A 13,323-nucleotide genomic window follows, 5' to 3' on the forward strand; every position below is an offset into this window, starting at 1 on the left:
CTTACTCATTAAGAATGTATGGAAAAAGTATATGTAGTATTGTATTCTACTTGAGTAGGGCCATATGCTCTTTTTGAAGCACTAAAATGTTCGTAAGCCAGATTGCTAAACTTACTGCAGTTTCATGAATAGCTTCTTTAGCATTCTTCATGCTTAAGGACCACAAGATGTGAGGATAGGGCAGTAGTGTCTAAATTTTTTCATCCTTAGACAAGTATTTAAACTTTTAGTCAGATATACATATGTATGGACTATTATATTTTATGAGTGTCAGCAAACATAGAGAAAATAGAAATTTTCAAAGGTCAGACTAAGCAACTGGGGGCAGATGCAGTGGATAAAGTATTGTACTCTTCGTCTTACACCTGAAGTCCCTGGTTCAGTCCTGGGCACTGCATATGCTAGAGTGGTATATTCACTCTTCTTTTTCTTGCTCATTAATAATAATGAAAGATAAAAAGACTAAATCAAAGTTTAAACAAAAGTTCTTTATTTTTCCTCCTTACACATGTCTTTGATTGCTCTCTGTTTTTGTTTTTTGGTTTTTGCCTCCAGGGTTATTACTGGGGTTCGGTGCCGCCACTAAGAATCCACTGCTCCTGGAGGCTATTTTCCCCATTTTGTTGCCCTTGGTGTTGTCCTTGTTGTGATTGTTCTTGTTATAGCTGTTATTGTTGGATAGGACAGAGAGAAATTGAGAGAGATGGGGGAAAAAGATAAGACACCTGCAGAGCTGCTTCACTGCTTGCAAAGCAACCCCCCTGCGGGTGGGGCACTGGGGGCTCGAACCAGGATCTTTGCGCCGATCCTTGCACTTTGCACTATGTGCACTTAACCTACTGCACTACTACCCAGCCCCCAATTGCTGTGTTCTATCTGGAGTATTGACATCCCATTTGTCGTCCTCTAGCTTAGAAATCATGGAGGGATAGCCCTTCTATCTTCTAGGAAACTGACTCCTAGAAAGGTTATAAATTCTCCTAATGTAGCAATTAGCAACTATGCCCAGACTCAGATTTATTTCATTTAAAAGTTAATGCAATTATGTTTGTATGTGATAATAAGTAAAATATGCGCCCTGACCTTTTATTCTCAATTATTCCCAACTGCTGTATGTTAAAGTGGGGTGAAACATATCAATGTAATAAATTAAGAGTTAAAATTTACTTAATATGCATATATTCAAATACTTGTCAAGATTCACTTTGATTTTGTGGATATAGTTGAAGGAAGTTCAGAAGAAATTTCAGATACTGTAAAGATCTTCTAAAGCTGTGTTCAGTGTACTTTATTGACATTATTACAGATACTATTGCCATGTAATTTATAATTGTCTATATATATATATATCTTATAGAAAAAGACATTTCTAGTTGCCTTTTATCCATTAAAGTGTCCACAGTGCTCTTTGCCTAGAATTTATATTCAGTATTTTTTTCTCTTTTTACTATTTTACTATTTTTACTATTTTCTTTTACTATTTTGATGTAAGCAATTTTTGCAGTTAGAATTAGTAGTGGGGGAAACAGTCCTGAGATAATTGTCATGAGCAAAACACTTCTTATTCCTTTAGCACGAAAAAAATTAGATCAAGTTGAGAATGGAAGCTATGACAAAGAAGCCAGCAGCATGGGAAGTCGTTCTAGCTCATCAGGTAAAAATACTAATAATTTTAGTTACTAGTGATTGACTCTAGAAATAACATATTTAAAAGTACTGACCTGCTTTTAAAATGATTTGATTTTTGCTTATAAATCAAATACTATGTAATATTATGTAGTACTACTAATATTATGTAGTTCTACATAATAATACATCTGGTTTAAATTCAAATTCAGGTAAAATTCCAATCATTGTCTAGGATTTCAGATTTGTCATGGGAAATCTCTAACTCTGTTTCCCTACCTCCTTTTTTCTTATTTGTTTCTTACCTGTGCAAAGTTTTCCTATTTTTTTATTTTGTTTTTTATATATTTATTTATTCCCTTTTGTTGTCTCTGTTCTTTTATTGTTGTAGTTATTATTGATGTCGTTGCTGGATAGGACAGAGAGAAATGGAGAGAGGAGGGGAAGACAGAGAGGAGGAGAGAAAGACAGACACCTGCAGACCTGCTTCACCGCCTGTGAAGCGACTCCCCTGCAGGTGGGGAGCCGGGGGCTTGAACTGGCATCCTTACGAAGGTCCTTGCGCTTTGTGCCACTTGCACTTAACCCGCTGCGCTACCACCCAACCCCCTTCTATTTTTTAAACAGTTCTTGGTGCTTTTTTTATAAAAATATTTTCATGGGAGAGCAAGGGAGACCAGCCTATCATTTAGTTCTGATACTTGTTTATGCTGGGGATTGAACCCAGGTCCTCTGGGTTCTCAGGTGTCCTGTATGCTACTGCAATAGGATCTTCTGGCCCCCTGCTTCCATATCTATCTGTCTGTCTGTCTGTCTCTCTCTCTCTTTCTGTATGTGTGGGGTGTGTGCTGTAGCCAGGGTTTTGTTCATGTGAAGTCTCACTGCTCGGAGCTGCTTTGTTAACTGAGACAGACACAGAAATAGATAAACACAGAGCTAGAACTTCTCTGGTGGGCTGAGCATAGGGCAAGGCAAGAACCCTTGCTAGTGAGCTGTCTCTCTAGTCCACCTTGTTCATTTTTAGGTTCAGATTTGGATCCATTTAAAGAATCTGTTACAGCGCAGTCTCTGTTTCTTTTATATGACTCTCAGCTCTTTTGTCACATAGCAGATTTATGTATACACACGTGCACATGTATAGCTTTTCCATGACAAGTATGCCTATGACCTGGAACAAAAATGAAGATTCCCTGATAAATTACAATTGGTAATCAGCACAGCTCAGTGTATTATTTTTGGAATGCAGGAACCACGCTAAATGCTTGAAATGTGACATTTACCCTGCTGAACAGTCGTGTGAAGTAAATGTTGTCGAGAGTGGTTCTGTGCCTTGTCCACGTTTTGCAAGTGCCAGACTGCAGTCACCACACTGTGCTCTGTGCTAGGAGTTGCACACTGGGGGGAAGTGCCACTTATGGTTACAACACTGGGAGAGAGACATAATAGAAAGGAACACAGGTTTGAAATAGATTTTTATATCCCGCCTCAGCCATTTTATTATAATTGGATAGGATGTATTACTTGTCTTAAAGCTGCCAGAATGGATTGAGATAAAACTTAATGTCATAGAGAAGGCCAGAAGTTCTTCTCAACTGATGCTAGTAAAAAATAATAGCTAACGTTCACTTAATGCTTGCTCTTAAGCAAGCTGTGCACTATTGTAAGCACTTCAGATCCATTAGCTCATTTAGAGGGGATAACACTGCTGAGGTAAATGATATTTTCATCTTTGAGTTAAGTATCTTACTCAAACTCACAGCGCTAAAACGTGCAGAAATAGGATTTGAACGTAGAGAGACTGGCTCTAGAGATTTAACTTAGTCTTTTCTCTCTCTCTCTCAATTTAATTTGTCTCACTTCAGAATAGTTATTCTGATTTTTTTCGAGTTTCTTGTTTCTCTGTTGCCTCTTCCTCATGCTCCTGAGAGACATATTAGACCCTTTGGTTCATCTGTCACCATTACATTCAGAAACAAGAACCCAGGCCCGGGACGACTTGTGTTGTGTTCTGTACCTGTTAGATTGAACGTTTGAAAGTGTTACTAGAATAAAGTATTTAAGACTAGAGACAACTCCAGACTAAGTACAATATGGAAACTTTTTTTTTCTTTTTTGTCACCAGGATCCCTCAATGCACGGAGTAGTGCAGAAGACCGCTCCCCAGAAAATACCGGGTCTTCAGGAGCTGTGGATAACTTTCCAGAAGTGGACAAGGCCATGTTAATTGAGAGGATAGTAAGACTACAGAAAGCACATGCCCGAAAAAATGAAAAAATAGAATTTATGGAAGATCACATCAAACAATTGGTTGAAGAAATTAGGAAAAAAACAAAGTATGTGTTATTATGGTAATATTAGTATATATTCCAGGTCAATATTATAGTTATTGTTTTGAAAACTAATCATATATATAGAACATAACTTTTTTTTCCCCACCAGGATTATTATTGGGTCTGGGTACCTGCAAGATGGCTCCACTGCTCCCAGTAATCATTTTTCCCCTTTCCATTTATTTGTTGATAGAAATAGTGAAAAATAAAGAGGAAAAGAGAGACCTGCAGCACCGTTCCACCATTCCTGTAGCTTCCCTTCTGCAGTTGAAGTGGAGACTTGGACCCTGGTCCTGTGCGCTTTACCCAGTGCACCACCATCTAACCCTAGGGCATATCTTTCAGAAACTGTTCTTAGTTTGAATCAATCCAGCCCAGCTTTTCGTTAATCACTTAATTGTTTTTGGTTTGGGGAATATAGATATAAAAGAAAAACACAGATCTTTTCTTTAAAGTGATGTTGATCTCAGTTAACATTGACTTTTTCAGATACTAAAATAACTTTGGAGTAAAAAAAAAATAAAAAGATAGTATACTACATTTAGCTTCTTCTTCCTTCCCCATTCCCCTCCTTTTATTGGGGAATTAATGGCCTTATAGCACAGTTGTCTGTACATGGGCACACTTTCCAGCTCTGTGTAACAGGTGTTGGCAAATATTCTCACTCCCATCCTAGGACCCCAACCCCATCCCAGCTCACCTCTTCCATTCCTTCCCCAGAGTAGCTTCCTATTTTCACAACTATTTTTCTAAGAGAAAATTTAGATTCAAAATCATTTTTCTTGTTTGCTATAAAAGAGTCAGGTAGTTTACTCGATACCTAGCAACATACCTGTAACTTAATTATCTCTCAGCAGTTAGTTATAGTAACCTAGAGAGAGAAGAGTTCTCTAATTTGGTTGATAAGTTAACTAGGGCTGAGATTAAATTACTGAAATTCCATAGTCACTGCTCGCCCTATAACTGGCAGAATTCAAACTGGAGATCCAAGCCTAGCTCTGGCGCGAGAGCCTTCACTATCAGATTCCTCTTTGAATTGTCATAGTCATCCAGTGTGTTCTTTAGATACTGTAAAACTTTACCCATGACTTGATCATTACTATTTTGAAATATTTCAAAAATCTTTTTTTAAATGTTTGCCCATGACTTGAAAGAAAGTATAATTCAGTTCTAAGTTCAATACTAAAATAGAAAAATCATAACTATTATTGAAGCAGTGAAAAAAACTCCTCTTGGCCAGGTGGTGGCCTGGTGGTGGCACACCTAGCTGACTGTACACGTCGCCACGCACAAAGACCTGGGTTTGAGCCTCTGTTCCCTACCTGCAGGTGGGAAGCTTCATGAGTGGTGAAGTAGGTCTGCAGACATCTCCTCCCTTCTCAGTTTCTCTCTGTCCTATCAAATAAAATAGGGTTTTAAAAAATTTTTTAAAAAAAGGAAAAGGTGTCTACTTAGAGTGGTGGATTCCTAGTGCCAGCACCAAGGCCCAAAGATGACCCTGGTGGAAGAAACAAAAAACAAACCCTGCTCTTGATTAAGGTAATGAGAGAAATAGAAGAACAATATTTATGTATCTTAGATCTAGGTGCCATGATGTCAGTAGAAAAATGTACTTACTAAGAAACTAAGAAAAGTTCCTTATTTTCTGATATGGTCCTCATATCACGAGTTTTTTTTTTTTTTTTTTTTTAGCTTTTTAAAAAAAATTTTATTTATTTTTGAGAGAGATGCAGAGACACATGCACACACACAGAGAAACACCAGAGCACTGCTCAGCTCTGGCTTATAGTGGTGCGGGGGATTGAACCTGGGATTTAGAAGCCTCAGGCATGAGTCTGTTTGCCTAACCGTTATGCTGTCTCCCCTGCTTGAGTTTTTATTATTATTATTATTATGCTTATGATTACTTGACTTGCAAATTTAAGTGTTTTGAATTTTACAAGTATATAACTGATGGTTGTCAATTTATGTGGCAGAATAATCCAAAGTTACATCTTACGGGAAGAATCGGGCACACTTTCTTCAGAGGCGTCTGATTCTAACAAAGTCCATCTAAGCAGACGGGGTGGCATCATGGCATCTCTATATACATCTCACCCAGCTGATAGTGGATTGACATTGGGACTCTCTTTAGAGATCAACCGAAAATTACAAGCTGTTTTGGAGGATACATTACTCAAAAATATTACCTTGAAGGTATTTCTTATTTTCTCTTCTATATGTTAGCAAGTAAAATTAACAAAATGATTCCTCTTTCAAAAGTTTGACTTAGCATGTAGAAGGACTATTTTTATAATGCATTGTAGCCATTTCGTTTATCATGAATATTATTTGAAATACTGTTTATCTTAATGAGAGAGAGAAAGACCAGAACACTGCTTATGGTGGTCCTGGGGATTGAGCCTGGGACCTTGAGGACTCGGGCATGAAAGTCTTTTGCATAACCATTGTGCTATCTCCCCAGCCCAACAATGCAACTATTTTAACCAGAGATGAAATGTAGCATTCTCTCTTACTGAGTACCTTTGTTTATTTTTGTTTTTTAAGTAGCTGGAAAAAAGGAAAAATAAGCTCAAAAAACAAATGAGTTTAACTGTTAGGCAGCCACTTCTTCTAGCGTTTGCCCTTCTTCCGTAGCCAGTCAACAGCGTCAGGTTGAGCCTGATGTAAAGTTTGAGACCTCCTTTGAATCTGGAGAGGTGGTAGTCATTGACTATGTGGGTCATAGTCTGTCTGGAGCCGCAGGGGCAGTTCGGGTCGTCTCTGGCTCCCCAGCGATGGAACATAGCGGCGCACCGGCCATGGCCTGTTCGATAGCGATTGAGGAGGGCCCAATCATAACGTGCTAGGTCAAAGCCAGGTTGACGCTTGCAGGGGTCTGTGATGAGGTGTTTGTTCTTTACCTCAGCTGACTGAGACCCATAGTTACTTTGAAGTGGGTATCCCTTGACATTATAATGAATTATCATTGATTGCTGAAACACTTTGAGATTGAGACATTTCCAGTATATTTCCAAACTTTAATTTTTGCAAATATATTGTCTTTTGGACCTTGTTATTAGCAAATTAAAGTAATTTTATTTGAGTAAGTAATGATCACACGCACTGAAATTTGCTGTTGTTTTAGTGGACAGACTTAAGTATAACTGTGAAATGAGGGGCTGTTTTACTGAAACCAATTGTGTCTAGTTTATCTTTCATAGTATTTAAAAGTAATCCTCACTCAGTTGCAGATTTTAGTCAAAAAGTAGTTCAAACTAAATTTTTTAGTTATTTATACTCATTTCTTTTCTCCTTTCCATTTACTAAAGGAAAATCTACAAACACTTGGAACAGAAATAGAACGCCTTATCAAACACCAACATGAACTAGAACATAGAACGAAGAAGACTTAACACAAAGCTCTTACTCGATAGACAGGCGCAAGCCAAACCAGGAGCAAGTGCCAGTACCCAGTGCCCAGTGCCCAGTACCCAGTACTGTTGGAGACTGTTCCCTATTTTGTGTGTCAGTCAGTAAAATATTTATTTTGCTTTATCTGTCTTTAAAAAAAAAAAATCCTTTTACAATATGGATGCATTTCTGTGTACACTTTAAGAGTACAGGCTCTGATGAGATATGATTTTGACTGGTGGCAACCTGCCATTGAGTCAAAACAAGTTGATCTGATTTGCTCAGAGTCACATGAAATGCTGAGCATGACTTTAATGGCTTTGAAGAACCCCTCCACCAAATCCCTTCCCTTTCAAATATGTAAGGTCCAGATGAATCTAACTTTATAAAATTATGTGTGAAAAGACAATGTTAACCATTCAGTAGTATGCTACTTCTCCAACATGAAGAAAACTACAATGATAAAAAATGTTTGTTTTAACATATTTCAGTACAGTTTTGCTCTGTTTTACTCATGCCAATGAATACTTAAGTCTTTTAGTTTTACCATGTTTTAAATCTTTTAATGAGAGCCAAGCTAGTAGGAGAGCTACTACTTGGCAAATAGCCATAGCCAGACATTGTTTGCCTCTGTCAGATTCTCTTATCTGTGGGACATTTTTTCAGATTTGAACTGAGCCAATAGCTGAGGTTTTCTTTTTTTTTTTTTTTTTTAACTTCAACCATATTAAGTAATGGTTTTAACTAATATGCTCCTTTAGGGAATTTCTGTGTGTTTCAGTTATTTTAAATGAAATATGAAGAGGATTAGTCATAGAACAGAGATGAACTATGAAACTTTGAAACTGTAATGTTTTTACTAAAGTCAAATGTAAAGAAAAGTGTTTCAGATTATTTGTGATGAACCAGGCCCTGGAAGAATCCAGCATACCATTGTTACCCATCCCATTCGAGCACCATGCTTTATATCTATAAATATCTAAATCAGAAGTCGAATTATCATACACTCCATGAATGTGATGGATTCCACCATATTTATTTAAAATACAAAATGTGTATATCTGTGTAACCAAAGGAATTTTAGAACCAAGTTTGTAGCCTCTTGCATTTTTTACAGTATTTATTTAAATGTGCTTTATGTGTTGCCAGTCTTAGTATTTTTGTTATTGAATTTTTTCTCACCTTTAATAAGTTTTCTCACCTTATTTTAATTTTTGTGCAACTCTCTTCACATTCCCTTCTACTTATATTTCTCTGTAGTAAGCTCCTTTGACTTGTACACTGATGTTGCACATAAGTCTTTTTATTTTTCATTTTTACATTTTTTACCCTCCCTTTAGAGAAGTCAGATTTGGGAGTGATGAGTTAAAGCCTTTTAAAAAAGTATATGATTTTAAAAGTCAGGACTCTAATGGAAATGTATCTTTAATATACTTTAACAAATTTTAAATCAATATAATGCTGTTTAATAAGACCATTTACTGAGGCTTACATAACTTAATGTACTCCATACTTTTGCTGTGTTCTATATGTAGTCATTCCAAAACAGAATCTTTTTGCTTCCAATTGGAACTATAAGTTTAAAGCCATTATTTTTACAAGAACTATGAGAAGTATTAGTCTTACCACAAAGTGTTTTATTCTTTTTACCAATAACTTATCAAAATAAGGAGAACAAGAGGGCACGTGCAATCAGGTCTGAATTACCCCCCCATTTCTTTCCACATAGGATAGCCAGAATAATGAAGTTGTATGGCTTCTGATAGAATATTGCTTCACATACTGCAACAGTTTGTTTTTCTTTCCTCTAAGACACAAAACGTAATGGAGACCAGGCAGTAATCAGATCCATGTGTGTGTTGTGTCTGTGCCCTTAAAACATATATGCATTTACTGCATATAACAAGTGCAACAGTTCATGACACACACTTGTGCCACTGTTCGTTTGAAGAAGTTTAATGATGGAATTACCTTAGAAAAAAACTGTTATAATTCATATTTTTACTTAATGTTGTCTACCACTGTCATAACGTAAAAAACTATGGGACACATTTGAAGAAAATGCTTTAGTTTCCTCTTATTCTGTTTCTACGATAGCCTTTTGTCTATGTCTCAGAACTGCAGATTTCTGTCTGTAGGTTGAATAACACTCTGCTCCTGATAGAAGGATGTAGAAGGCCTTCTACTCCTGTTGTATTGAGTATATGAAGAGAAGAATGAAGTATCTGATGGGAGAGGAAATGGTTAGGGATATACCTGAGATGTAGGGGAATTTTTCTTTTTTCTCTAAGAACTAGGGCATTTCCTGTGTGTGACTTCACCACTCCTGGGCTATTGTGAGACACAAGGAGGGAGGGAGGGAGGGAGAGATACCACAGCTCTGTCGTCATCATCATTATCATCATCACTTCCCTAGGTGCCGTGGTGCTGCTACATGGTGCCGGGACGTGAACCTGGGCCATGTGAATGACAAGGCACGTTCCTTACCCAGTGAGCTGTCTCTTTGGCGTAAAACTTGCCTTTTACTTTTATTAATTGGATACTTCCAAGTCTGTTTTGGCTACTTAGTAGTATTTTGGTTTCTTTAAGCGGGAAGGCGTATGTGTGTGCATGCGTGTGCGTGTGTATGTGTGTTTAAGCGGGAAGGTGTGTGTGTGTGCGCGCGTGCGTGTGCGTGTGTATGTGTGTTTAAGCGGGAAGGTGTGTGTGTGCGTGTGTGTGTGTGTATGTGTGTTTAAGCGGGAAGGGGTGTGTGTGTGTGCGTGTGTATGTGTGTTTAAGCGGGAAGGCGTGTGTGTGCGTGTGTGTATGTATGTGTGTTTAAGCGGGAAGGTGCGTGTGTGTGTGTGTGTGTGTGTGTGTGTGTGTACACACTAATTTTTAGTTTATAGTGAATGCTTACTGTGACTCCCATTTCCCCATACCACTTTAACTGAAACCTAAATTTTAAGGATGGAAAGTGGTGACTTCAGGTGGAAGACTGAGTTTGAACACGTTTCTTTTAATTTTTTCTCATCTTCATGATTTAAAGCAATTTACCATAAAATTAAATTTTGTTGGGAGGCTACCAATATACTTAGAGTCAAGTGAAAATAGCCAGGAAGCAGGAAGGCGTAGTTTTGAATCTCTGTGACTCACATTGGGTCCCTTGTCACTGGGCTGGGAATGGGGAGATTAATACACTTGTGCCCAGGAGTCTGAGTCTGGCATGAAGCCGTGGGAGGTGAGTGCCTGCTGGCTGAGGTGTGCTGAGAGCAGATTGCTGTTTTCATGGTGGTGGTTCATCTTTCCTCATGCTTGTCACAGTTTGATGTTCAAGTATTCTTTAATAAAAAGGAAAAACAAATCCAAAGACTATAAAATGGCACCTGATTGTGCCATTTTAGTAAATTATTGCCTACTTGATGCTTATCAAAATGAATCTAATCATGTTGTTATTCTAGTTTCCAAACATTGCTTTGCAGAATATCATTGTCTAGAGATTTTTACATGTAAATTTTGATGAAAATTTGCTTGTAGAAGGAAAAAAATTAGATACTTTTAATATCATGTTATATGCACTACCCTTATGAAAATGTTTATATAAACCATCTTGTTTGGTATGTTTAATTTGCCTTATGAATATTGACTCCAGCCACCTATTTTTAATAACTTTTTTAAACAAAACAATTCTTTTTTTCAACACTACAATTAATTTTTAACACCAATTAAAGACATTAGAGGCCAGAAATTTATCAAGGCTAAAACAGGGAAATTAACTGAAAAAAAATTAAAATATTAAGAATTTTCAGGAGAATAAATGAAAGATATAATTGTATATTAATATGTATTTTTCTTCTGGAATGGTATTCTTTTGCAGATGCATGTGGCTTTCCATTTTGACTGCAGTGATGAAACTGGTTTATCTTCCAAAGTTCATATATATACATATATATGTGTGTGTGTTCATTGTACAGATATCTTTAATTTGATTACACTGTTCATTTTGTAAATATGTTTCTGTATAAAGAAACTTTTGAAGAGAATTTTATGTATATATTGTACTTATTAAATAGGTAATGCCTGTTTACCAAATTGCATCTTTGTGATGTTTTTTATTATTTACCTGCTACCTACATCACTTGCCGAAGAGACTGAGCTACTCTAGACCTTTAGCAACACTGACTCAAATCATTTGAATTTTCTTTTTCAAAACAGACCAGGAATTTTTTTATTTTTCATGGTTGTTTGTTCTACTAGCTATTAGTAGAAGTGAATAAGCTATGATAAGAAAGATCAAACAGAGTCAACGCCCATGTTCAGCGGGGAAGCAATTACAGAAGCCAGACCTTCTACCTTCTGCAACCCTCAACGACCCTGGGTCCATGCTCCCAGAGGGCTAGAGAATGGGAAAGCTATCATGAGAGGGGGTGGGTTATGGAGACTGGGTGGTGGGAATTGTGTGGAGTTGTACCCCTCCTACCTTATGTTTTTGTTCATTAATACTTTCTTAAATAAAAAATTAAAATAATAATAATAATAATGATAAATAAATAAAGATCAAACAGAATTCCAGATTGTAAAAAAATTTTGTTTCTTAATAGCAAAATTTGGCTTTTATTATAGGCGTGTAAAATGGTCTCACTGAATTTAACGAACTAGTAATATATTCAGAGCATTCACAAAATGACAAAACTTATTACCCAAGTCATCTTGTTTTAATGAAGGAATCATCTAATTACATCCAAAAGAATAAAAAAGAATGAAGTGGGGGAGTTGGGCGGTAGTGCACCATTTTAAGCGCACATGGTGCAAAGCGCCAGAACCAGCGTAAGGATCCCGGTTCGAGCCCCCGACTCCCCACCTGCAGGGGAGTCGCATCACAAGCAGTGACGCAGGTCTGCAGGTGTCTCTCTCGCCCTCTCTGTCTTCCCCTCCCCTCTCCATTTCTCTCTGTCCTATCCAACAACATCAATAATGACTACAACAATAAAACAAGGGCAACAAAAGGGAATAAATATTAAAAAAGAATGAAGTGGCATGAATCATCAAATTAATGCATGTGATGAATATTTAACACCACACGCTTTGCATTTCTTATAACAGTCTGGCACACTTGAATTATGCCAGATAGCTTAATGAATTCACTTGGATTGAAGCCCTTGAAATCAGTATTCTTGGGGTAGAGGTAAAATTAGGAAGGCATAGAGGAAACTTCTTGTTCTTAAATATTCTTTAGGTAGTTTGTAGATTTATTTGCTAGAGAAATAAACACGATGTGGGGGAGATTTACTGACTTGTGGTTCTTAGTGTGACAGTCAAAGATAGTAAAAAGACTACTCCATTTGGTGTAGGGCACCACAGTAAAAATCTCTGGGTGGAGAGTGAGAGTAGATGTTCAACTTCACTGGGGTGCGGGGAGGGGGGGTACAAACTATCCTTTGGTGGTGGGAATGGTATTGATGTACACTCCTATTAACTTGTAGCCTCATAAATCACTATTAATATGAGAGGGGGAAAAATGATTAAATATCTCAAACCTTTTAAAGTACAAACCATAGGCTGAGTATATGTTCCTTCAGTCTAAGCACTTAAGACTTCAAACATGTCATCAGACTGAATTTTAACAATGGTCTCAAATTTTTAATACATTTCTAATAATGACTTGTTCTTTGAAATGTTGACTCTTCTAAAAGCTTAGACCAGGGAGAACAGCAGCAGCCAGTGGTGTTACTTTATAAGACACAGCTGTGTAAAAAATAATGTCAAAGGACACAAATTACAGTGATGTTGTGTATGATACAGCAAATCCTACCAATGAGATTTTCAAAGTTCACCCAATTGCCAAATAATTTGATTAGAGCAATAACTATCTAGTGCCTTCTTAAACCCTAAGACAGCAGGAACCTCCCGCTTCCTCTATAAAGTCTATATTTTCCCCAGTCCTGGAACCTCTAGGGTGGGGCTCACTTTCCTGCATGCTTCTCTCAATTCA

At 37.2% G+C, this 13,323-nt stretch overlaps 1 protein-coding gene across 3 annotated transcripts in view; it reads left to right on the plus strand.

Moving 5' to 3' along the window:
- Positions 1-11,423, plus strand: part of CCDC186 (coiled-coil domain containing 186) — a 53,562-nt gene extending 42,139 nt beyond the window's left edge. For all 3 annotated transcript variants that reach the window (XM_060171244.1, XM_007519973.3, XM_016186815.2), the window contains exons 13-17: positions 1,574-1,654; positions 3,749-3,959; positions 5,933-6,152; positions 7,268-9,979; positions 10,182-11,423. In XM_060171244.1, the coding sequence (XP_060027227.1) occupies positions 1,574-1,654; positions 3,749-3,959; positions 5,933-6,152; positions 7,268-7,351 (596 nt within the window). In that variant the 3' untranslated portion in view covers positions 7,352-9,979; positions 10,182-11,423. The remainder of the gene's footprint in view (positions 1-1,573; positions 1,655-3,748; positions 3,960-5,932; positions 6,153-7,267; positions 9,980-10,181) is intronic.
- Positions 11,424-13,323: the final 1,900 nt, after the last annotated feature.

This window comes from Erinaceus europaeus, chromosome 14, assembly GCF_950295315.1.
Source record: "Erinaceus europaeus chromosome 14, mEriEur2.1, whole genome shotgun sequence".
In the NCBI taxonomy this organism is placed as follows: Eukaryota; Metazoa; Chordata; class Mammalia; order Eulipotyphla; family Erinaceidae; genus Erinaceus; species Erinaceus europaeus.